The following is a 24,047-nucleotide window of genomic DNA, read 5'->3' as shown; positions in this document are numbered from 1 at the left end:
CACTGGATGGATGGATTTACTATATAAATTATTTATTCACTAAATCAATTACAACTAGGGCTGCAACTAATGATTATTTTGATAATCGACTAATCTAACTATTATTAGAATGATTATTTGACTATTCGGGCGATTATCGCAACAATTAATCATTAGCTCTTAACCGACTACTCAGCTTGTGCCCAGACTTAAAAGGTTGTATTAAACGTGCTTGCACAATAAAGTGGAAAAAAATACCTCTAAATGACATTCACTGAATTTAAGGGGGGAAAAAAAACACTTACGTGTTTTTGTCTTGTTTTCCATTTAAAATTGTCTAAAAATACATTTACTTGAGAAACAACTTATAAGATATTTAGACTTGCTTTAAGAGACAAATAGAAGTGTACTTTGTATATAAGTGGGTTTATCACTTGGTTATACTTCTGCGAATGCAATAAAGACAAAATATACTTGTGTTCAAGATCTATTCTCTAAAAGCAAGTCTTAATATCTGTTATGCTGCTTCTCAGGTGAATTTCTTTTTTCTTTTAAGGATTTTTAGATATTTTAAAATATTTGTATTTTTAATTATATTCAACATTCTTAGATAACCTTTTATTCTTCTGCAGTATAGCTGCTAAAGTAAATGTATGTTGTTTTAAAGGAGTTTTAGATTTTTATATTGGAAAACAAGCCAAAATAAAATAAAATCAAAAATGTATTTTATTGCAGTGTACAATGGGCTGAAGACAACCCTCTCTCACCTTTTTGTAACTCACAAAAAAAAAAAAAACTCATTAAGAAAGCTGCGTATTGCCAATTTTCTTCACAATAAGAAATACACAGTGACACATATACTCTATTATGATACAATAAGTCGCCAGCCATCACGTTATAATCTAGCTGCAGCAAGTGCGCGCGCTCAAAGGACGAGCATCCCCGCAACAGAGTGTGCATCAGCCGGATGCAGTTTCAATCTCTCCCCCTTAGATCGGGACACTTCGCTCAACTCATAGAAGAGGCGCTGACCGCACAGAGAAATGCCAGTTTCGGAGTTTGTAGCTATTTACATGATCTGCTTCTGTATTATTTGAATTTTAATAAAACTATAACGCATAAAATATAACTGCATTAAAGATGTAACGCGGGGGTGTTTCCTTTAAAGACACTCAACATGCAAGTTTTGCTTCAGCGGAGCGACATCTCCGGCTCCGCTTATTCCACAACGAGGGGGTGCTTCTGTATTTATTTATTTGGTATTTATGCATTATTTCCTCATAATTTGCTATCTACATCACCTGAAGCTGTGAAAGTTTAGAGTGCATTCTGGACTGTGAGCTGTTTAATTCTTCCTCTCCTCAGTCAGGCACGAGCTGCAGTGCTGCTCTCGCGTGTCATCATTAGAGTTTCATATGATCTCATGTTGCCGTAAATGACATCAAACGACTATCCGACAATGAAAACTTTTGTTGACAATTTTTTATTGTTGACGTTGTCAATAACATCGACTTATCATTTCAGCCCCAATTACAACCATACATATTGTTCATGAAAAGGCATTTGAAAGCCTTAATTAAATGTCCAGTACAGACATTTTTTAAAATAAATATTATCTATCTGACCTTGGTGGAGCTGTGGCCAGGCAGCAGCTAGAGATGCCACGGCACTGATGGCAGACTGTGTTGGGTCAGCATCATCCTCCAAAGCCTCACTCAGATCTAAGAATGAAAACACAGTCAGACACACACAGCATACTAAAATAATAAAGATAACAACAAAAGAACCTGGACTATCAGTAGCAGTAAACAAACCACTTTGACATTTCTAGATGTAAATATTGCATAAAATGAATTAATTTAAATGTAACCAATTTTATTTCAGCCACATACATATCTAATATACAACACATCCTGAATTCCCCTATGTAATCAATAAAGCATATATGTATTTAAATCACATAACTAAATTATGCATTCTTTGTTTGACTTAAGAGAACATGGCAGCATCGCTGCATTAAAACAGTGCGCTCTGACGATAAAGGCTTTAAACTTTTATTTAGTGATTGTTTGAATGAATGTTTGTGGCAAAAAAAAAAAAAGATACTGTGATGCTGAAGAGACTATTGAGCAGCTTGTTCATCATGACAACAGCTTCAGTACGTTTTCGCTGGTAATCAGCAGCATGAATGCAGATCACACCGATTTGATCGTACGTCTCCAAGCCCAGCCAAGCATAATCACATAGGTTTGATTGTACATGCAAAAGGATTAAGAAATAAATGTTAAGCTCAACCACTCTAACCTTTGGTATCAGCTTCCGCCACCTGATCCTTGGCCACTTCCTCCTGCTCCTCAGCTAAAGCCTGGAATATGGCAGACAGGAAAAAGAAAAGCAGCTCACAGAGCGGCCCCTCAGGATCACAGCCAACCACTGCCTCCTCCAGAACCTCTGTCAACACAAACAACAACATTTAATTCTTATACATTAAATGAGTCAGAGTCCAGAATTTTTTTTTGTAAAAGGTAACCAGGCAATTTGTTAGCTAGAATATTTGGACACTCAGGCTAGATGTTTTAAGGGGGGAATGACATGGTTATATGGTTTATAAGCAGCTCTTGTATCTCACCCAGTGTTATTCCATCAGGGAACTCATCCTTTAGGTCAAACAGCTCTCCAAATGCATTGAGGAATTCTAGCACCATCAAAGCATCTCCAAACAGCTCTGCAGGAAGACGCGTTTTCACTGGCAAGGGTTTTGGCAGCTCCTGAGAACAGGCAAATTTAAAAAGAACATTGCTTGTTACATAAGTGGTAGATAATACTGTATACATGCCCATGTAGGACAGTCTACTGTACATGAGGGCACATGCATACCTTCAGGTCGTCACATTCCATGTCCTCCCGAGGTTTACTCCATAACTTCAATCGCTCTGCATATTTTTTCTTTTCCTCCTTTAGCTTTTCTCGTTCCTTATATGTATTACATAAAAATGGTTATGAAATGGACTTAAAAGTAGTTCTACATAACATTATCAATCAATGCAAACATGGAGCAAAACAAGGAAAGCGTACAAGATTTTAGACAAGACATGAATTCATCCAACTCACCCTCTCTTTCTCAATCTTCATCCGTTCCCTCTCCTCCTTTCTTCTAAGCTTCTCCTCTTCTATTATCCTCTTCATCTCCTCTCTCTTTCTCTCCTTGTCCTCCTTTTCTTTCTTTTTGGCCTCTACTAGATCTTCTCTCTCTTTCTTAAATTTTTCTGTACATTGCATGTAAAAAAAACAACAAAAAAAAACACATTTTAATGTAAATGAACGATACATAATTTACATCATGTCTACATAAAACTTTCAGTGTGCAGTGCATTCTGGATTTTAAACTTACCCATAGCCATCATCTGCTCTCTATGTTGCATCAGTTTTAATTTCTCCTCAACATAATTCATCTGAAAGAGTAAAACAACTGTACATCAGACACAATATAGTCCCTATTTTAATAAAATCAACTTAAACATATTTATATAAAAAAAAAAGCTTTATATTAAGGTGTCCAGAAATCAACACCAGATTGAGCACATTTTAAGATTACACCGTCCCATCTTTTCTCTTAACATACAGAATGTCATGCTTTGAACTGCATGATCCCTGGGTGAAGACACAAGTACAAGTACGCACAGCAACACAAACCTCTGTTGGAGAGGCATCATTTGGATGGCGACCTCTACCCTTTACAGGCGGACTGAAGGCAAAAACTGGGGGCTCATCCGGAAAGAAGTGGGAAAGATTCTGTTCTGATAACTTATATTTTGCAAATGTTGATGGCTGGAAATAATGAGCATTCAGTTATCAATCAATTATATAAATAACAGTTACAAAATAAATAAATAAAAATCTAATCAATTTGTATTCATGTCATAAAATGGAAAAACCCTATTACTTCAACAAAAATAAAAAATAAATCTTCATTTTCACAGCCCACGTGTCGACTTGCCTTTAGTCTGACTGTCCCGTTTATTGGTTCACAATGCTGTTTAAGCAGAAGCTTCAATCTGTCACGACTAAAAACGTTCTTCTTACGACTACAAGAGAAAACACCAGAAGGAGATAGCTGTATCATCACGGTTTCGTTAACTTTACAAAATAAGTACAGAACAGGCAAAAATGCGTTGGGATGTTAAATTTTTAGCACAACAAGAGTTTATGAATTTATCTCTAGTAAAAAATAAATAAAAAAACATGCGTTCACTCACTTAATCTGAGCAGGTTTTACTACTAATGGTTCACAACCCTCTGGGTTGACAGGCTGAACTTTGTATTTAAACAAAGATGGACTGATGGCTTTCTTCTTCCTGTTTTAGAAAACAATACATAAGGTGGAACATACAATTTTAGGAAATCATCATAAGCAGACATACTGAACCATTTCATGGAGATATTCGAGAAGGCAGTTCTGAACACTTACACATGTGATGGAGTTTTGGGAGGGGTGACAGTGATTTCCTCATCACTGTCACTGATGACAATTGAATCACCCTCTATATGATGTTTGACGTGGCCGTTGACTGCTCCATTAGAACGGGGAGGTATGACCTCCAATATCTCGCACTGTTGTCTGCTGAGCACAGAAACAATGTATTAGAACAAATCTGACTATAAAGTAGCTTGTTTTGAAGTCAGCTTGTTTTGGACATAGAAAAAGTCTTGAACTTAAAATTTCACAGACCATAGTCATTGTTATTGACCCACAACTGCTGTTGGTAGATTTAAATGAACGAATCACACAAAATAGCAAACAGGCTGATCTTGCTTTCCAAGGTGCAACCGCTGTGACAGATTTGAGGCCAAATATGATTTAACGATGATCTTATGTGAACAAGATCAGAATATGGGATTTTAAATGCAGTAAGGAAGTTCAATCTAAATCAGCTGTTCAGTTTGACTATTGAGTATGTCAAATATTATTATTTACTGTATGTGGACCAATAATTTAAGCAGTAAAGACACATACTGCATGTCTGACGGTAGTTTTAGATATATATGCCACATTTTACAGGCTTTGGAAGTGTGAGGATGTGTATACATCAACCTGTTACATGACACACAGGCATATTGACTGAAGTTAAAACTGGTTTGTCAATAGATCAGAAAGAACCTACATACATTTCTTCACTGTAAACAATAGATATACCTTTATAATAACCTTTAGTAACATTTACAAACATTATTTAATGCTTAAAAAACTGCAGCCCATTACCACCTGATGTTCTGAAGAACCTGCAAGCACGGTTGCCTGCATAGTGACACAGTAATTTCATCTATTAATGGTCATTAATAATCGCAATTACAATATCAAGGGCAATAAATCAACAATTATGATTTCTGTAATAATCGTGCAGCTCTAAAACCCATTGTACATACAGTGCATAGTGAATATGACATTTACTCATAACACACGTGAAGCGCTTTCACTTCACATATGCGCTCGTGCAAATCCAGCGCGAGCAGCAATCTCCTGACAGTTTAAATGGGCTGAATCACCTGCTTGGATTGTCACGAACTGACCATCGTGATTTGTGAATTAATGGAACTTTTGATCCTGAAGTTTTGATTCTGGCTGATTAGACATGCGCTTCAGAGGAAGATATCAGAAGAGCATTCGACGGGAAAAAAACTGCAGGATTTTTGTGAGGTTTGTTTATTACATCTGTTTAAACGAGATATCCACATATTTGCAGACAGTATATGATATATTAGTTTAATTGATATTTGCCTTTTTATCATTAGATAAGACCAGAGGTGGGTAGTAACGCACTACATTTACTCCGTTACATTTACTTTAGTAACTTTTTGGAGAAAGTGTACTTTTAAAAGTAGATTTAATGGTGGGTACCAGTATTTCCAACAGAATTCAGTTCTTGCAGCAGAGGGAAATGCCCCCCTCCCCCAACCCCTTTCCATAGAACACCAAAGGACATGTTAGGCAGTATGTCTCAGTCACCATTCACCGTCACTTCATCTTACTTTCCATAAAATACAAGTTAATGGTGACTGAAACTAACGTTCTCCCTAACATTGTAAAGGAATGTTCCGCATTCAATACAAGTTCAGCTTAACTGACAGCATTTGTGGTATAATGTTGATTACCACAAAAATTTACTTTATTAATTTTCGTTAAAAAAAAGCAAAAATCGAGTTTACAGTAAGGCACTTACAATGGAAGTGAATGGGGGCCAATTTTTGAAGGTTTAAATACTCAGTTTCAAAAGTATAGACACAAGACATAAAGGATGTGTTTTAACATGACTTTAGTGTGATAAAATCACTTACAAACCTTTTCTTTGTAACGTTACAGCCAATTTTACAACTTTGTTTCACGACGATGTCATGTCAACAAACCCTAAAAACCCCAAAAGACTGTAAAAATGACATTTTAAACAACTTTACAGCTCAAATAATACACAGATTTTAACAGAAGAATTAATGCAAGTGCTTTTATAAAATTATAAGCTTAACATTTCTGTTTAAACCCTCCAAAAATTGGCCACATTCACTTTCGTTGACCCTTTTACACTTCCACTGTAAGTGCCTCATTGTAACGTTGATTTTTGCTTCTTTTTTTTTTTTTAAAAGTTGGAACCATTTTTGTGGTAATCAACATTATGCCACAAATGCTGTCGATTGAGCTGAACTTTTACTGAACCTGGAACATTCCTTTAATTTCAATGGAACAAAAATCAGAGGTTTGCAACAACACAAAGGTAAGTGATGACAGAATTTGTATTTTTGAGTGAACTATCACTTTAAGAGTACAAGTCAATACTCAGTTACATAAAAAATGGCCATTTAATGTTGACAAAATGCATTAATGTTTTTGTACAAATTAACTCCTGAGAGAACCTTGCTTAAATAATATGTATATTAAAGATAGATACAAATATTTTCTTATTATGTAGCCTATATTATTATTGTAGTATTAATACTACTATATTATTATTGTTTATGTACTGTATATTACGTATTTATTTAAACTGCTCTAGTGTGATAAGAGATGTAGCCTAATTGCGGTTTAACGATTTCACTTCACCCTGCAGCTGAGCAGTTCTGGTTGCATACAAGGCATTTATTTATTTTTGTGCTATTTCTGCCTTTCTTTGTGCTGTTTTTTTTCAGATAGAGCACCACGACATGAAAGCCGATAACACTAGATTGCAACAACATTGTGTGCTTGCAGTGTTGACAGCTTTGTTGATTATAAACAGGAGCGATAGTTTTAATGCATCGCTAGCTTACAGAGAGGACCGGTACAATGCCATTCTCATGTGGTATTAACCGGTTTATAGATCTGTAACATCTTAAGTTCAGAAAATGTGCGCATTCTCACTGCGCATGCTCACACTAAACTCAACACGCGTTTGATGAACTGCCGAAAGCTGCACATAAGAGAGAGGGAGAGACGCAGAAGATCTGAATTATTCGCCCAGATTGTGGAATTACAGTTTGATACAAAGACAAAATTATTGATTTGATTTGTTCATCTATTTGGATTGGTTTACCAGTTCACAGCTACATGTTAAAATGAATAAAATAGTGTGGAAATTCACCGCATTATGAACGTAGAACATGCGGTATTGATTAAATTTGTGCGCAACACCCGCATCCACGTCAAATTTCATTCCCTGATAATAATAATGGGTATTATTACTACATTAAGAAATTACAGACATATTAGGCCTACAATTGTATTATAATAACTAATAAAAACTATATGAATTATTATACCCCAATTAATTTTTCTCTAATAATTTAATAAACGTGGCATTGCTATGGGATCTGGTTAAACCCTCGAGATGATCTCATCTCCTCTTCTGTCCATAAACACCTTGTGTCATAGGGTTGTATAAGATTTGTATGGGAACTTGTGGTAAAAAAATGAAAGTGAATTTGGAGCATTGTAAATATATCAGCGCACGTTACGAAACTGAAGCCAACACAACACTGCACATGAGATGAAATTCGTGGATCGGCACTGAACCGCCTCACGTCTGCTCAGAACATTACTGGTTTTAATTCAATAAGTGTTCATAATTTATTGTGAGATTTTTTAATGTGACTTATGGCACCGGAACTTTACTGCAGCGCTCTATCGACTCAAGTTCATCACTGCAGCAACAGCAGTAAGCGCTCAAAACAAACGCTTGCTTTATTTCAAACAGTGAAAATGAAGAGTTACGTTTATGCAATGCCTTCATTCAACACCAAAACAAGCAGGAATTTCAGCATACAGAATTACTGTAGCCCATGTCCCTAAATTTGAAGAGTCCTCGAGGAGATGTTGACTATGCTATTGGAAAAGTAGGACTGAAAATAAAACTAAAGTAGCTTGTTGCATGCCGGAATGTAATGGCAAAAGACTTTGCTTGGTTTGCGATAGGAACTGTTTTCAGTCTGGTCACTCAGATGAGTGTGACCAGTTTCACAAAGAGGCCTAGGTTGGGCTGTGTTTACTGGTGTTGTTGTCCTCCCCCTCCCCTCTTTTCTCCCTCTCTTCTCTCCACAGGTATTGCAGTTGTTGAGTATTTATGAATTTATATATATTCTGTTCCTGCACTCTTTATTAAAAATGTATTTACTGTAGATAGTTAGAAAGTTGGATTTTGTATGTTTTGCTGTGTAATTTGTGTGTAATTCTAAATGTTCAAATTAAATAAAGTGTGTGTTTTATTGAACACATAAAATGTATATTTCAGTGTTTGTGTCAGATGAAATCTCAATTTATTATTACAGGCGCTCAAAAGGAGTATTTGAGGAGTGGTCATGTGAAATGTATCTTAACATTCTAAATGTTTGTTTTATTCCGTTTTCCCACTAATCACTAGAATGGTCATAACTTAATGGTCATAAGTTAATTGGTTAAGTTTTAATATTAAATACACAAGTTAATATTTAATATTAAAAAAAAATAAATAAATAAAAAATTCAAAACAAAACTTAAGCTGGGTTCATATTGTACGATTTTAGCCACGATTATGCCGTCTAGACAAATTTAGTTGATGGCACAACTGTACAGCGTGATGCCATCCCATGATCACAGAGTTTTAAACATTATTATTATTATGCATATTCCATCGTGTAACAGCACAAAATAAACAGAAATTAGATGACCGGATTTTTTTCCATTTTGTCCGTCAAACTTTATCATTCCCGAACACGTTGGCTGGCTGGCACAAAATTTCTTAGCGGAAACTTCAGTGTTAAATTCAAATAGATCCGCAATAACAAACAACATTTCCAAAATCTATCACAGACTGAATGTACTTTAACAGAGACAATCTGCAGTCAACAAGACAGAACCAATCATGCAATCTGGCCAGAGTGAATAACTGGATAGACAAATGAGACCCAGACAGACACAGAGAAAAACCCAGGAGTCTCTCCACTAGTCTTCTAAATCATCCCCCGCGATACAGTAAAGGGCTCCATGATGCATCGCAAACCACATCTGGTTGCCTCTGTGCAAGCTCTGATGATGTCAGGGGCAACTCCTTGCACCAGTCCAGCCAATGAGAGGGATTCTCTAAGCTCCTCCCAATCACTTTTATCCTTAAATAGCAAGGTCCGCCTGTGATGGCTGACTCTGATCCTCAGTTATAGTACAGAACAGAGCTACGAGTGATATGGTTTCCTTCAATAGGTCAAGATCAGGCTTACTGTGAAGTCTGTGTTATTACCTCTGGGCTCATGATTGTACTCGGTTGGCATACTTTGTTTTCCAAAGCTTAATAATGTATACACAGAGCTGCCAAGGACTTAATATAATGATGTGGTTGCACATGTGTGCATAGTTTGAAAACATGGGAAACATTTTAATGTGTTTAAACCATTTAAATCTAGAACTGCTTTTTTTTTTTTTATTTGTTCAATCTTTAACTGATAAATGTGGATTCTCTCACATGCACGTGCCTTCTCTCTCTATCTCCCTCCCGTGTGTGTGTGATGAGAGCTCGCATTCCCAAGCGCTCGCCAGTCATTCAGGATATTTTTAACAGATAATTCCAAATGTCATTTTGAAAGACAGCAAGAAAGTTAAGAAATTGTTTGAAACTAATGCGTGAGTTTTCGTTTCATCCACCTTCTCTCCCGCTGCACATTTGTGTTTAAATGAAGAGAGAGAAGAGAAAAAAAGAAAAAGAGTGCTATGATCAGACTCGAGCCAGAGATCTTCTATTATAGAGATAACAACCTTCGCAGTTCTATCATAGAAGAGAGCATAACGGCTAGTAACAGCCAACTAGCGTGTTACGACAGTAAGTCGCCGTTTACGGATACCACACAAATGAATGGGGAGAGCCGTAATCTGACACCTACATGTAGTAAAATCTTCCATGACTTCACTTTATAAAAAATAAAAAAATAAAAAAAAAAATCGCAATTTTATCATATGAAACTCATAGTTTACACCAAACAGATTAGTGTAAATCATGTTTAAGATTAGCGGACAGGCGGTCAATTCATTAAGTGAGGAACTGTTTCCTCACAAAAAGCACCGTGAAGCATCTTATTCATCAAAAAGAACTGTCTCGTCTCCTCGCCTGTGTACCGCCCATAGACCGCTGCGTTACGCTATTCTATGCTAACCTTGTAGGCTCACCTTTCAGAAGGGCTCTTAATTTTTAATTACTGAAAACATTAATATTGGCAATATTAAGATATCAATGCACATAGAATGGCATATGTTTACAAACACAAAAGTACTCGTATTGGTACTCGGTATCGACTGATACACAAAACTAGGTACTTGTATCGGCCTTCAAAAATTTATATTGGTGCACCTCTAACTGAAAGTAATTAATTTGTGGGTTTACCTTCCCCAAAAGTATAAACCCAGGCTCAGTGTTTATAAAAATGATAGTTGTTTATCAAATTATAGTTTTGGCAAGTCATTTAGAACATCTACTTTGTGCATGACACAAGTCATTTTTCCAACAATTGTTTAGACAGACAGATTGTTTCACTTTTAATTGACTATTTCACAATTCCAGTGGGTCAGAAGTTTACATACACTAAGTTAACTGTGCCTTTAAGCAGCTTGGAAAATTCCAAACAATGATGTCAAGCCTAATTTAGCTTCTGATAGGCTAATTAGAGTCAATTGGAGGTGTACCTGTGGATGTATTTTAAGGCCTACCTTCAAACTCAGTGCCTCTTTGCTTGACATCATGGGAAAAACAAAAGAAATCAGCCACGACCTCAAAATAAAAAAATTGTAGACCCCCACAAGTCTGGTTCATTCTTGGGAGCAATTTCCAAAAGCCTGAATGTACCATATTCATCTGTACAAACAATAGTATGCAAGTATAAACACCATGGGACCACGCAGCCATCATACCGCTCTGGAAGGAGACGCATTCTGTCTCCTATGAACGTAGTTTGGTGCAAAAAGTGCAAATCAATCCCAGAACAACAGAAAAGGACCTTGTGAAGATGCTGGAGGAAACAGGCAGACAAGTATCTATATCCACAGTAAAATGAGTCCTATATCCACATAACCTGATAGGCTGCTCAGCAAGGAAAAAGCAACTGCTCCAAATCCGCCATAAAAAAGCCAGACTACAGTTTGCAAGTGCACATGGGGGCAAAGATCTTACTTTTTGGAGAAATGTCTTCTGGTCTAATTAAACAAAAATTGAACTGTTTGGCCATAATGACCACTGTTATTTTTGGAGGAAAAAGGGTGAGGAAGGCTACCCAAAATGTCTGACCCAAGTTAAACAATTTAAAAGGCAAAGCTACCAAATTAGGGATGGGCTACTTGAGCACTCGTCGAGTACTCGAGGGGCAATGACATGTACATAACTGTATATATAATAACATGTCTGACAAACATCTTTGGCTGCTGAATTACAGCGTCTATTCATTTTTATAGGCTGTTATATAAATCTATTACAAAATGCACAAAAAAATATAATGCATCATATTTTGCCATTATGTGAAGGTTCGCTGCCCAACTAAATGAAAGAATGTGCACAACATGCGTCTGTCGGTTCTTTCAGGTTACCGTAGTTATCTTAGTAAGGTCGCACCCATTTTTTGTGACTGTCTGATCTGCCTATTTTCAAATTGCGGTTGGCTTAAGAGTAGACGCCATAACCATTGCGTTTTTAATATGCGTGTTACGTTGAAGTTCAGTTTTGAAGACGCTGCATTCTGTTCCATTTAGCTGTGCCGTCTAGCTGTTTGAAACACTCGCCTGCTGTATATACACTGCTTCAATGTGTTGAGTCCTCTGCCACACGCCTGTCTCCCCCAAAATGTTCGCTCCTGTGGGGAAAGCCAGGATGCTCTGTAATTTTGTTGCTGTGATGATTCCTAAAGCATTCCATTAAACTCGGAGCGTCGGAATTTCCACCATATAACTGGGAAAAGTGCAACGGCATGACACTTTGTCGGACTTCTAACTTGGAAACTCTTGTGGAAATCTTCAACTCCCATTTCGTCGAGATGGAGGTGTGTGTTACATCACGCAAACTTGTCGGCACCCAGGGCAGGGAGGTTTACAGTCAGTGAAAAACATTCACTTTTATTAAATAATATCCATTAACGAGTCAAAGTTCTTACATTAAATAATAATAAAATGTGTATAGCAAACATTTTGACAGGAGAACGTCAGAGACAGGTGTTCAAAACATGGTTAATTTACACTCTTGATTATCGTAACGATAGCATTGGAGCATCGTATATCAGTTTTGCTGCTATGAGACGTCTCTGACAATCAATGTACCCCTCAAAATCACAAAGTTATCAATCTCAAAATTTAAAATAAGCTCCCTCTTTGACATGTTTGTGTTTAGTTGTCAGGTAATTGTCACTGAATTTTGAATTAAGTGAAAAGTCACATCATGCATGATCACCGTCGATCATCGCTGCCACGTCCGAGTACCCGTGCCCATTCCTATACCAAATACTAACAAAGTGTATGTAAACTTCTTACCACTGGGAATGTGATGAAAGTAATAAAAGCTGAAATAAATCATTCACTCTACTATTACCATGACATTTCACATTCTTAAAATAAAGTAGTGATCCTAACTGATCTAAGACAGGCAATGATTTCTACGATTAAATGTCAGGACTTGTGAAAAACTGATTTTAAATATATTTGGCTAAGGTGTGTGTAAACTTCTGACTTCAACTGTATATGCATACTTTAATGACCTTTAAATAAGTGCTGTCTGAAAATTCGCTCCATTGGCCATCCCCGGTACCACCACAAAATCTTCACTATGATTGGCCAGCTCCAAAGTCGGAGGTGGGCATTCAACAGACAGACAGAACCTATTTGGTTTAAACCAGAGCGAGAACTGAAGCAGTGTCAAGAAATGACAGGTAATTAGGTGGACTTGCGGAACAGTGCGTACAGTCATCCGAAATGAAATCTGGCTTGAACGTGCACTATACATTGTGCAGCATTTCATATCCACGTGAACGCGACCACTGAAGTGCACCCATGAAGCGGGCTTGATAAAGTCAGGTGAGGGAGCATTTCAATATAAACAACGGTTCAGTTCACTCCAAACACCACACGACATTACAACAAGCACTATAAATGAACAGATCAGTACTCTCAAAAATCCCTTTTCTGCCCTGCCAGCTACACAAAAACAGTAATGCAGTAAACTAATTCTTCATATTTCTTCATTTTATTCTGACTAAAACCCACTTTGTGGTGTGTATAACATATGTGTGCATCATACAGTAATTTGTTGGTCAAATGTGAGGATCTCTCATTTACTTGCAACTACCTACCTAAAAACAGATTAGAGCCCGACCGATATGGGATTTTTGAGACAGATACCAATTTTAGAGGGGGAAAATTCACCGGTTACCGATATGGTGGCCGATATAGTTCATTTTTGAGCTGGAATGAAAACAGACCTTTTCTATGTGGAATGTGCACCGATATGACAACGCAAAGGTACTCAGAAAGCTGCTCTCTTAAATATTTTTATCAAAGAATATATGACATTAATATTATACATTGTCAACAAATTCTAGAAATGAACACTGAGAAAATAAAGAATAAATAAAAATACAATAAATAGCTAAATAAACATCAGTACTGTATGTTTAGTATCAGTCAATGGCTGACCATTTAAATAAAGAATAAATAAATAGCTAAATAATCATCAGTAGTACTGTTTAATATCAGCCAAATGCTGACTATTTTAATACTGCCAGTCAGTTAGGGGCAGGTTGTAAAACAAGAAGCATTTACACCTGCCGAGTCAAAAGATAAACAAGTGTTACACTGTATTCTGCTATACAAGTTCAGGGGAAATTTTCAACGGTAGAAAACCAGACTTTTAAATATTACATTTTGTAAATGCAACGACTGGAATTGTTCAGTTGAAGGGGGTACCAAACTGCGAATCCTGAACAAAACAGTTTGGTGAATACATGTTTACACATTAGCTTCCACTCAGCTGACAAGGTATGAAAATAGCTACGTGGTTAGCTAATTAGCTCATTGTCACGGAGAGCAAAAGATGGACTTTATTTACTTTCCAGCATTGCGTCTCACCAACTAGGTAACAACATAGCGTGAAATCAACACTCAACAAACAGAATCCACCACTGCACCGTTGTCTGCTGAGCTCCAAAATGTTCTGTGATGCTTACCTTTCAATCTGCTACATTACTGACTGCACTGACAAGCTGGCTAACAGCAAACAGATGTGATAAACATGAGTGACATGGTTGTCAGGGACAGGGTTAACATTATATTAGTTATATTGAAAAGGGAAAATGATGGGGTCATTGTTTATTAACTTTCCAGTATTTCACAAACTAGTTAGCAACTTACTGAGAAGACACCGATTAACTCTACACTGTCTGCAAAACCTGTAAACAATGGAGTCGGAGCGCACTCTGCTGGACAAACTACGTTATGACACCAATCCAAATCATCCCGAGCATTGTTTTCTGCATTATATGTTCTAAAAAAATAAAAATTCTTCAAAAAAAAAAAAGTTTTCATATCTGTGCATATCAGTAAACATATTGGTATTGGTGTATATATCCGTGAAAGGCTAATATCAGCCAATAAATCGGTTGGGCACTAAAACAGTTTTTTAATAACCATAAGATACAATGCCATATTTTGGCAGGTTCTTAATCATAATCATATTTTGGAGTCAACGAAATTAATAGGCCTCTCAATTTTTTAATCTGCAGAAATGTGCTTCGTAGCTTTTATTTCCTTTCATAATATAATGCATTCAGGGCCTGGGTAGCTCAGCGAGTATTGATGCTGACTACCACCCCTGGAGGTGTGAGTTCGAGTCCAGGGTGTGCTGAGTGACCAGTGTGCCAGGTCTCCTAAGCAACAAAATTGACCCGGATGCTAGGGAGGGTAGTCACATGGGGTAACCTCCTCGTGGTTGAGTAGCATGAGCCTACACATGCGGAGTTTCCGCGGTGTCATGCACAACGAGCCATGTGATAAGATGCACGGATTGACTGTCTCAGAAGCAGAGGCAACTGAGACTTGTCCTCCGCCACCCGGATTGAGGTGAGTAACCGTGCCACCATGAGGACCTACTAAGTAGTGGGAACTGGGCATTCCAAATTGGGAGAAAAGGGGATACAATTTTATTTTATTTTTTTTATACAGGTGCATCTCAATAAATTAGAATGTCGTGGAAAAGTTCATTTATTTCAGTAATTCAACTCAAATTGTGAAACTTGTGTATTAAATAAATTCAATGCACACAGACTGAAGTAGTTTAAGTCTTTGGTTCTTTTAATTGTGATGATTTTGGCTCACATTTAACAAAAACCCACCAATTCACTATCTCAAAAAATTAGAATACATCATAAGACCAATAAAAAAAACATTTTTAGTGAATTGTTGGCCTTCTGGAAAGTATGTTCATTTACTGTATATGTACTCAATACTTGGTAGGGGCTCCTTTTGCTTTAATTACTGCCTCAATTTGGCGTGGCATGGAGGTGATCAGTTTGTGGCACTGCTGAGGTGGTATGGAAGCCCAGGTTTCTTTGACAGTGGCCTTCAGCTCATCTGCATTTTTTGGTCTCTTGTTTCTCATTTTCCTCTTGACAATACCCCATAGATTCTCTATGGGGTTCAGGTCTGGTGAGTTTGCTGGCCAGTCAAGCACACCAACACCATGGTCATTTAACCAACTTTTGGTGCTTTTGACAATGTGGGCAGGTGCCAAATCCTGCTGGAAAATGAAATCAGCATCTTTAAAAAGCTGGTCAGCAGAAGGAAGCATGAAGTGCTCCAAATTTCTTGGTAAACGGGTGCAGTGACTTTGGTTTTCAAAAAACACATTGGACCAACACCAGTAGATGACATTGTACCCCAAATCATCACAGACTGTGGAAACGTAACACTGGACTTCAAGCAACTTGGGCTATGAGCTTCTCCACCCTTCCTCCAGACTCTAGGACCTTGGTTTCCAAATGAAATACAAAACTTGCTCTCATCTGAAAAGAGGACTTTGGACCACTGGGCAACAGTCCAGTTCTTCTTCTCCTTAGCCCAGGTAAGACGCCAGGAGTGGCATAACAAGAGGAATACGACAACTGTAGCCAAATTCCTTGACACGTCTGTGTGTGGTGGCTCTTGATGCCTTGACCCCAGCCTCAGTCCATTCCTTGTGAAGTTCACCCAAATTCTTGAATCGATTTTGCTTGACAATCCTCATAAGGCTGCGGTTCTCTCAGTTGGTTGTGCATCTTTTTCTTCCACACTTTTTCCTTCCACTCAACTTTCTGTTAACATGCTTGGATACAGCACTCTGTGAACAGCCAGCTTCTTTGGCAATGAATGTTTGTGGCTTACCCTCGTTGTGAAGGTTGTCAATGATTGTCTTCTGGACAACTGTCAGATCAGCAGTCTTCCCCATGATTGTGTAGCCTAGTGAACCAAACTGAGAGACCATTTTGAAGGCTCAGGAAAGCTTTGCAGGTGTTTTGAGTTGATTAGCTGATTGGCATGTCACCATATTCTAATTTTTTGAGATAGTGAATTGGTGGGTTTTTGTTAAATGTGAGCCAAAATCATCACAATTAAAAGAACCAAAGACTTAAACTACTTCAGTCTGTGTGCATTGAATTTATTTAATACACGAGTTTCACAATTTGAGTTGAATTACTGAAATAAATGAACTTTTCCACGACATTCTAATTTATTGAGATGCACCTGTATGTAATGCATTCAGCTTTAATCCATCGCCTCTTAAGAAAAGAAGCAAAAGTACAATTCAAGTTTTTGATATCACAACAGGAAAACAGTTTTAATGTCAAATAAAAGTAGGCTAAATTCATTAACTATGCAAAAACATTTTACAGCATTGTTTAATTAAATAATCCTATTAGATTTGGCAGTCCCAATAAATGTTAATACTGATTGAAATCCAGGACAATGTGTAGCCTAGGTCTATGATAAGAAATATCTTTAATATCTTGTCACAAAACAATATCCTACTTGATAGTATTACGTCATACCATTGTATCTTCACTTCTCCAAAACTGCACAAAACTACCGTGTGTTTAATGTGAGGAGATGCGCTGTTCTTAAAGAGACAGTAACCATGTTTTAAAAGATGCTTACATTTAGTCGTTTAGCAGACATTTTATCCAAAGTGACTCACAAATGAGAAAGAGACACAACATAAATAAAACTATACTGAAATCAATTATGTGCATTGTGCAAGTATAGGACACTTACTGAAGCCCAGAACCGCAAGGTGGAAGAAAAAATAAAAAATAAAATTATGGTGAGAAAATAAAATAAAAATAGTCTCAGTTCCTTCCTGAGCCTAAGTCTTAAATTGTTTTCTCTCTTCCTACAATTTTTTTTTCCTCTCTTCAAAAATAAATGTTTCTCTCTTCAAAAAAGTTTTTTTTTTCACTCTTCAAAAAAATGCATGCGGTACCAACCTTGGCCACCAGGTGCCACTATCAGTAAACATGTAATCTAATGAAAACGGGAAACATGGGGAAATTATTATTATGTCTGTCCTTTTGAAGTGTTAGGGGTACATCTGGTAAAGTTAAGGCCACGGGTGTCGTGACCATTTATATGTCTATGGTCATGATATTGTTTTTGAAGAGAGAGAAAAAAAAACTTTTAAAGAGAGAACATTTTTTTTTTAAGACTTAGGCTCAGGAAGGAACTGAGGCACCATTATATTTTTTTCACCGTTATTTTATTTTTTTTTTCACCTTGCGGTTCAGGGATTCCATAGACACTTGATTTTAATTTTAGAGTTCTGTGTGTTTAGCAGTATTAATATTTAATTTTAAAATAATACAGTTTGATATATGCAACCTTTCTTTTGGCCCACTGCCCTCAATCAAGTTTGATTTTTGGCCCTTCATAGGAAAAAGTTTGGGCACCTCTGGTTTAGAGAATTGTCGAGACACACACCTCTTATAAATGGGACGTCAGATCACCCTACCTTAACGCAAAGAGAAAACAGTCCCTCATACAACATTTAATGCTGTGACCTTATGCATTTAAGACTTGTTGCTCTGATTTAAGACCTTTTTAAGACCAGCGGAAAACCTGTATTTAGTTAGACAAATTTCTTAGGGGGTCTTTACGCCAGTTCTTGTATTAAAAAAACAACTCTCATGGCACAAATGCACAAGTCATCACACAATGGCCAAAATCATATGTCTGTATGTGTTTGGCAGTGACAAGGGGATGAATTTAAAGATGCAACTTCTCCATGAGTGAACTATTATTATACACATTAATATATGCCTGAAGAACAGATGAGATTATTATTAATATATGGCCTATTAAATTACTTACTGAACATAGGTGTCTTATATTGTTGTTGCTGCTGTTCTAAAAACATGGATGCAAAGTGAGGTGAAAAAGGCATAGCAGGTGTTCTATATATACATTTTTTAGTTGATCTGATTGTTGTATTTAAATGTTTTTTGTTGCATTTAAAGCTTAAAGTGAGTGATTTTAATAAGGAAAAAGTAGAACATTTTTACCAAACAATTTGCACAAATTAGTTTAAAAAAAAAAGGGGGACTTTAGCTGAAAGGTGAGTAGTTTGCATCCCTGTAAAAAAACTCAGCTTTGCATTGTGCCTAACAGCACTCCTAAACCATGGTAAAATTACTGTAAAACATGGTCTCTTGTAGCTTATAGTTTTTTTGCGCTGTTAGAATGTTTTGAATAATCAATTTTTTGGAAGATTTTATCAGCATGTTGGTTTGCATGTAAATGCACTCACTGTCCCATTCAAAGATGAATGGCTGATTCTACAATCTCCCATTCAACATCAAGACAATCAGAAAAAGGCCAGGGTCTGGATGAATACCTTTTGCGCAGTTACACAACCTATATTGTGAATATGTTGTTGAGTTATGTGTGACAACAATATCCGACATCTCACCTGGTACCAGAGCGACTGACAACATCCACCATCTCTCCGGGAAAGAAGCGATCTTTGACGTAGACATACACATCATCGCATATTTCGTGAAGGCGTGAGCGGTGTGTAAGTGCGGTCAGGTGCAGAATGGGGACCATCATTGCAGTGGGAAAGTTCTGAAGATTAAGTCTGGCCCTTCTTTCACTCTCCAGGGCCTCCTGGTAGGTCAAGCCAGGCTTTCCCGTCACCGCACAGCTCCAAACCAGGCTGTTACACAGAATAGTCCTCTCAAAGAATTTACTGTAAAAACAAAACATGTGTAATGTTATTAACTGGCTTGACATTTCTACGGTTTGCACATAATAACACACATACTGGTCACGTTTGAAAGGTCATGTTTTGGTGAAAACAAAGAGTTGAGTGGTGATTCCACCAAAATAGATCTACTTGTTGACTCCTACACACTTAGAGCTCGAAGCTTTTGTCTTGAGGAAAAGGACGTTTCTTTACATTTTCATTAATTAATGATTATTATGTTCATGTAATTTGTCCTACGGTCAATTTACTTTTTAATATGTGAGGTTATAAGCCACATCATGATAATATTTCTTAAACTATTAAATGAAAATTCTGGGTTTAATAAAAGTTAACCTCAACAGCTTTTGTGGCATAATGTTGATTAACTATTTCAATTGGTCCCTCCTTTTCTTTATAAAAAAAAAAAAAAAAAAAAAAAAAAAAGCCAAACTCAAGGTTGCGGTACAGCAATAGGGCTCGGAAAAAAATAGATGGTTACAAATTGCGATTCTTGAGCCAAACGATTTTAAAATGGTCTCCCTGATTTTTTTAATTAATAATAATAAAAAAAATATGTTTATCTTAATGCAACAATGATTAATAGATAAATATAACATGCTATATTTGTGCAGAGTTCCACGTAACAGGTTCTCTCTGAGAAGTTTTGTCTATTTAATTCTTTACATTCAGTCCTTTAATGCACTGCTGCTACAGCCATCAAAGCGCCATTTGTACACTGTCGGACATTAAAATCCTCTGCTGTGATCAATGTTCCTGCTATTCTGCATAATCCAAAAGTTAATTTGAGAGGTGTTGTGGAGTGTATTTGTCATTCTGCAGATTCTGTCTGACACTGCTTTAATAAATAGTTGAGCCGTAAAAAGGCTCATCAAACTGTTGGATGCCAGAAACTACATGTTGCGCCCATGCAATATTTATAATCTAACAGCCAGGGTATTCATGTGCAGTGGGAGGTAACCCCCCCCCCCCCAAAAATCAAATCAAGCAACTAACCCCCCCCCCCCACACACACATTCTTTATACCATGATCAATGGAAACATGTAGATGCTTCACGCTGCAACCCCCTCAATGTTCAAGCCAAATCTACACCCTTGCCTTTGTCTATATTAAATCACGCAGTGCAGTTACTGACTGGTTGTTCATATGACAATGTATAATTAAAGATACACAACTTTTGTTGTAATAAGTGGAATTTTATAAAATAATAATAATTTAGTGTTGGTTTAGATTTCTTTATTTAAAATGGAGTAAGGATCTATTAATGGATTGCATGTATGTCTCTAAAAAGTCATACATTTTACAAGAATTGTATTAAACTTATTTCTGATATGTTATACCTGCGCAGTACAAATCTGAAATGATCTCATTATTTGGTAACAGACAGCAGAGGGTAGTAGATGCAATTAGAATTGCATTTCTCATTTCTAAATAATTCTTAAAAAAAAAAAAAAAAAAGTACTAAAAGTATTACTGGAATCGTTACTGGAACCATTAGAATCGGAATAGTAAAATTCCTTACGATTCCCGACCCTATAAATGACATCAACATAATGCACTGTACTGTAGTTTCTACTTTAACTTTGCAAACTGACTTGATTTGCAAATTAAGATGACCACTTACCATACCAGCCTTATGACCATGATAAATGACATTATTATAATATTTATAAAAGCGGTAAAACGCGTCACTCTAATGGCCACACACACTAACAATAGCGGCGACCACGTTTCTCGCTACAACATCCTGTGTATGAGATGTGTCCCATCCTCACTAACACCCCACCCCCCAAAAACACCAGACCAGGGTCTTCCCGAGAACATCCCATTCGTGATCTGATACCATTTACGATTTTATAGCAAACATTTACACACCTAATAGATTTAAAAATACTTAGTCTAGTGCCTGGATCGAGGTTGGCTAAAGTGCGCTAACTAACTAGCAGCAAAGGCCCTAACTGACACCTGCCGGGTGTATAAAGGGGAACAACTATTAAGTATTTCTGAATACAGGACATTTTCACACCAAGGCTGTTGGACGATGTAAATATGGTTAAAAGATACTAAAACGGAAGATAATTTAGAAAAACAAAACTTTCAAGCAGACTGTCCCCGTTGCTGTCACTTCTGTTGTTAGTTTAGGATGTTTATGTTGTTGGTTGGAATCAAAGGGGAAGTTCAGACGGATAAATATTAATAAAATACAAAAATAAATATCTTACTCGTATGTCCTGAAGATTTCATGTGTGACTTTACACAGGAAGACTTCTTCGTCTGGTAGGAGATCTGCGGGCGGCTTTTGCCTCACGAAGGGCTTCTTGTGGAGAAGCGGCATCTTTTCTTTCTCTGAGACTTTCAAAAACAAACACAGAAATGACATCAGAAAGTAAGAAAATGTCAACTGAATACGGGTTCATTGAAATACATTCACATCTTCCTGTGAGACTCGTCGAAGGCAACTGAAGGGAAACCTTTAGGATTTAAATTTTTGTTTTAAATGTAACGATAGTTTCCAGTCTTTGTTAATGACACGCGCTTCCCGGGTGACGTTCAAAATCCTGCCCACATGTTTCACCTTTTTAGATTCAAACCGAATTTAAATCACACATTCGGTTCTTATATGACAGATTAACCGGCCACACGGTCGATTAAAGGTGATATTTACCAAATCTATGATGTAGAAAAATCAATCGAATCCAGAAAAGAAAGAAAAATACAAAAGTATCAGGGTATATAAGCGTGTTGACGACAAGTTTTGATCCGCTCTAGTTCACTTACCGACCAGGGTAACGCTGTGGGTGGAGCTTCTTCGGTAATTCTGTCATTCCATTGGGCGATTCAACCGCCAATCACGCCTCCGCAACTAATGGTGGGAGGCGAAAGTGGAAACTGGGTTTGTCTTTTTTTCCGCCACTGAAGATTCATCTATTTTGTATGACATTTTCAGGGTTAAAATATTTGAAGAGGCGCCAGTACGATTGGATGGCAGGTATTTTGTGGTTGGAAGTAAAAAGAGTCAATTGTAGTGCTCACAATGTGATTACATTTCCAGACAGTTACATTTTTCACAACCACAAAGCTTTGTTTTTTAAAAAGTACACTTGTTTTGCACATTCATGAAACAAAGGTCAAATGTTGGCTTAAATCCTTCATTTTTATTGAGAGTTTACGAAGATGTATTTTAATATTTAACAGACATTCTAGGCATTCCAACATTTTTTTTATTTTTTTTATTTTTATTTTTTTAATTGATGGCAGTCACTACAATAAGTGATAAAATAACATTAAAGGTTGAGTTGACTTCACTTACTTCACAAAAGAGATTCAGGATTAAATTTGGACCCTAACATTTTTATACATGTTCTAGCACAAAATGATGTACTAATTTGTGAGTCTTGGTTGAGTTTGGCTTATGCATATGGCAGAATTAACCCCAAAGATATTACATAATTTAACCCTAATGTGTTGCCTCAGCCTACAAAAGAAAAACACATGCAGCGATCCCTCCCCTACTTCCTGTTTCAACAGAAAGAGAGGGAGACAGTAATGCTCTAGAACAAAAAGCAAAACCAAGGAAGAGAGCACTTACATAAAGGCAACATATTTATTATACAGTATATCAGTGAGGACTGCCTTAAAACGTAGTAGTGTAACCTCTGAATAACATGGGAAAATCAAGCAGAATTTTACTCAAATCTATAACATATTAAGAGAAATTGTGTTTTTCCTCCGACATTAATGGCTAATTACATAAACTTACCGTTTATTTGAGTATAAATGTGTTCACACAACTTGAAAACTCAACACAACTTTAAATAGTTAACAAATGTAGCTTTACCACAAGGTTCAACTTGAACAGGAAACTTTTTGTTTAATCAAATCTATATGCATCATTTGTCCTGTTAGGCCTCATTGAGGCTAATCAAATTAATTGGTTCCACTGCCGAAGAGTCCATATGAACTTTGTTAAGAGGGTCAAAGTATACTATAAAGATGGATTTGCTTGAAAGAATCTGGGTCTGTATCATTTTTAGATAAACAGAGTAATCGAGTGTTACTTCCTCTATCCATTGGCTAAGCATTAACGTCTCCAGGGAATGAGAGAGGAAAAAATAACATTATTATATCTGTCACATATAATTTTGATAAACTGCTGAAGTTTTTAATTACACTGCCAACCACAACTGGAGATAAATAGATTAGTATCAGAAACAGAGAAAAGCTTCTTACAATCGTTTCTTGAAGTGAAGCAAGTGCCTCTTGAATGCTTGCAACAGTTACCAACAGGGCACTTTTCTTTCAAAAATGTTGTCTAATAAATT

At 36.8% G+C, this 24,047-nt stretch overlaps 1 protein-coding gene across 6 annotated transcripts in view; it reads right to left on the bottom strand.

Moving 5' to 3' along the window:
* LOC127455489 (bromodomain adjacent to zinc finger domain protein 1A-like) overlaps positions 1 to 22,504 on the bottom strand; it is a 32,299-nt gene extending 9,795 nt beyond the window's left edge. For 3 of the 6 annotated variants that reach the window (XM_051723431.1, XM_051723434.1, XM_051723432.1), the window contains exons 1-13: positions 22,391 to 22,504; positions 21,948 to 22,077; positions 19,431 to 19,709; positions 4,448 to 4,600; positions 4,236 to 4,334; positions 3,977 to 4,064; positions 3,673 to 3,807; positions 3,371 to 3,431; positions 3,091 to 3,245; positions 2,857 to 2,952; positions 2,609 to 2,747; positions 2,284 to 2,430; positions 1,605 to 1,700 (exon numbers count right to left, since the gene is read on the bottom strand). In XM_051723431.1, the coding sequence (XP_051579391.1) occupies positions 1,605 to 1,700; positions 2,284 to 2,430; positions 2,609 to 2,747; positions 2,857 to 2,952; positions 3,091 to 3,245; positions 3,371 to 3,431; positions 3,673 to 3,807; positions 3,977 to 4,064; positions 4,236 to 4,334; positions 4,448 to 4,600; positions 19,431 to 19,709; positions 21,948 to 22,060 (1,561 nt within the window). In that variant the 5' untranslated portion in view covers positions 22,061 to 22,077; positions 22,391 to 22,504. The remainder of the gene's footprint in view (positions 1 to 1,604; positions 1,701 to 2,283; positions 2,431 to 2,608; positions 2,748 to 2,856; positions 2,953 to 3,090; positions 3,246 to 3,370; positions 3,432 to 3,672; positions 3,808 to 3,976; positions 4,065 to 4,235; positions 4,335 to 4,447; positions 4,601 to 19,430; positions 19,710 to 21,947; positions 22,078 to 22,390) is intronic. The other 3 variants (XM_051723433.1, XM_051723435.1, XM_051723436.1) reach the window with 1 other exon arrangement.
* Positions 22,505 to 24,047: the final 1,543 nt, after the last annotated feature.

This window comes from Myxocyprinus asiaticus, chromosome 17 (assembly GCF_019703515.2).
Source record: "Myxocyprinus asiaticus isolate MX2 ecotype Aquarium Trade chromosome 17, UBuf_Myxa_2, whole genome shotgun sequence".
NCBI lineage: Eukaryota > Metazoa > Chordata > Actinopteri > Cypriniformes > Catostomidae > Myxocyprinus > Myxocyprinus asiaticus.
Note: the sequence above shows the minus strand (reverse complement) of the source record. Positions and strands in the feature narration are given on the sequence as shown.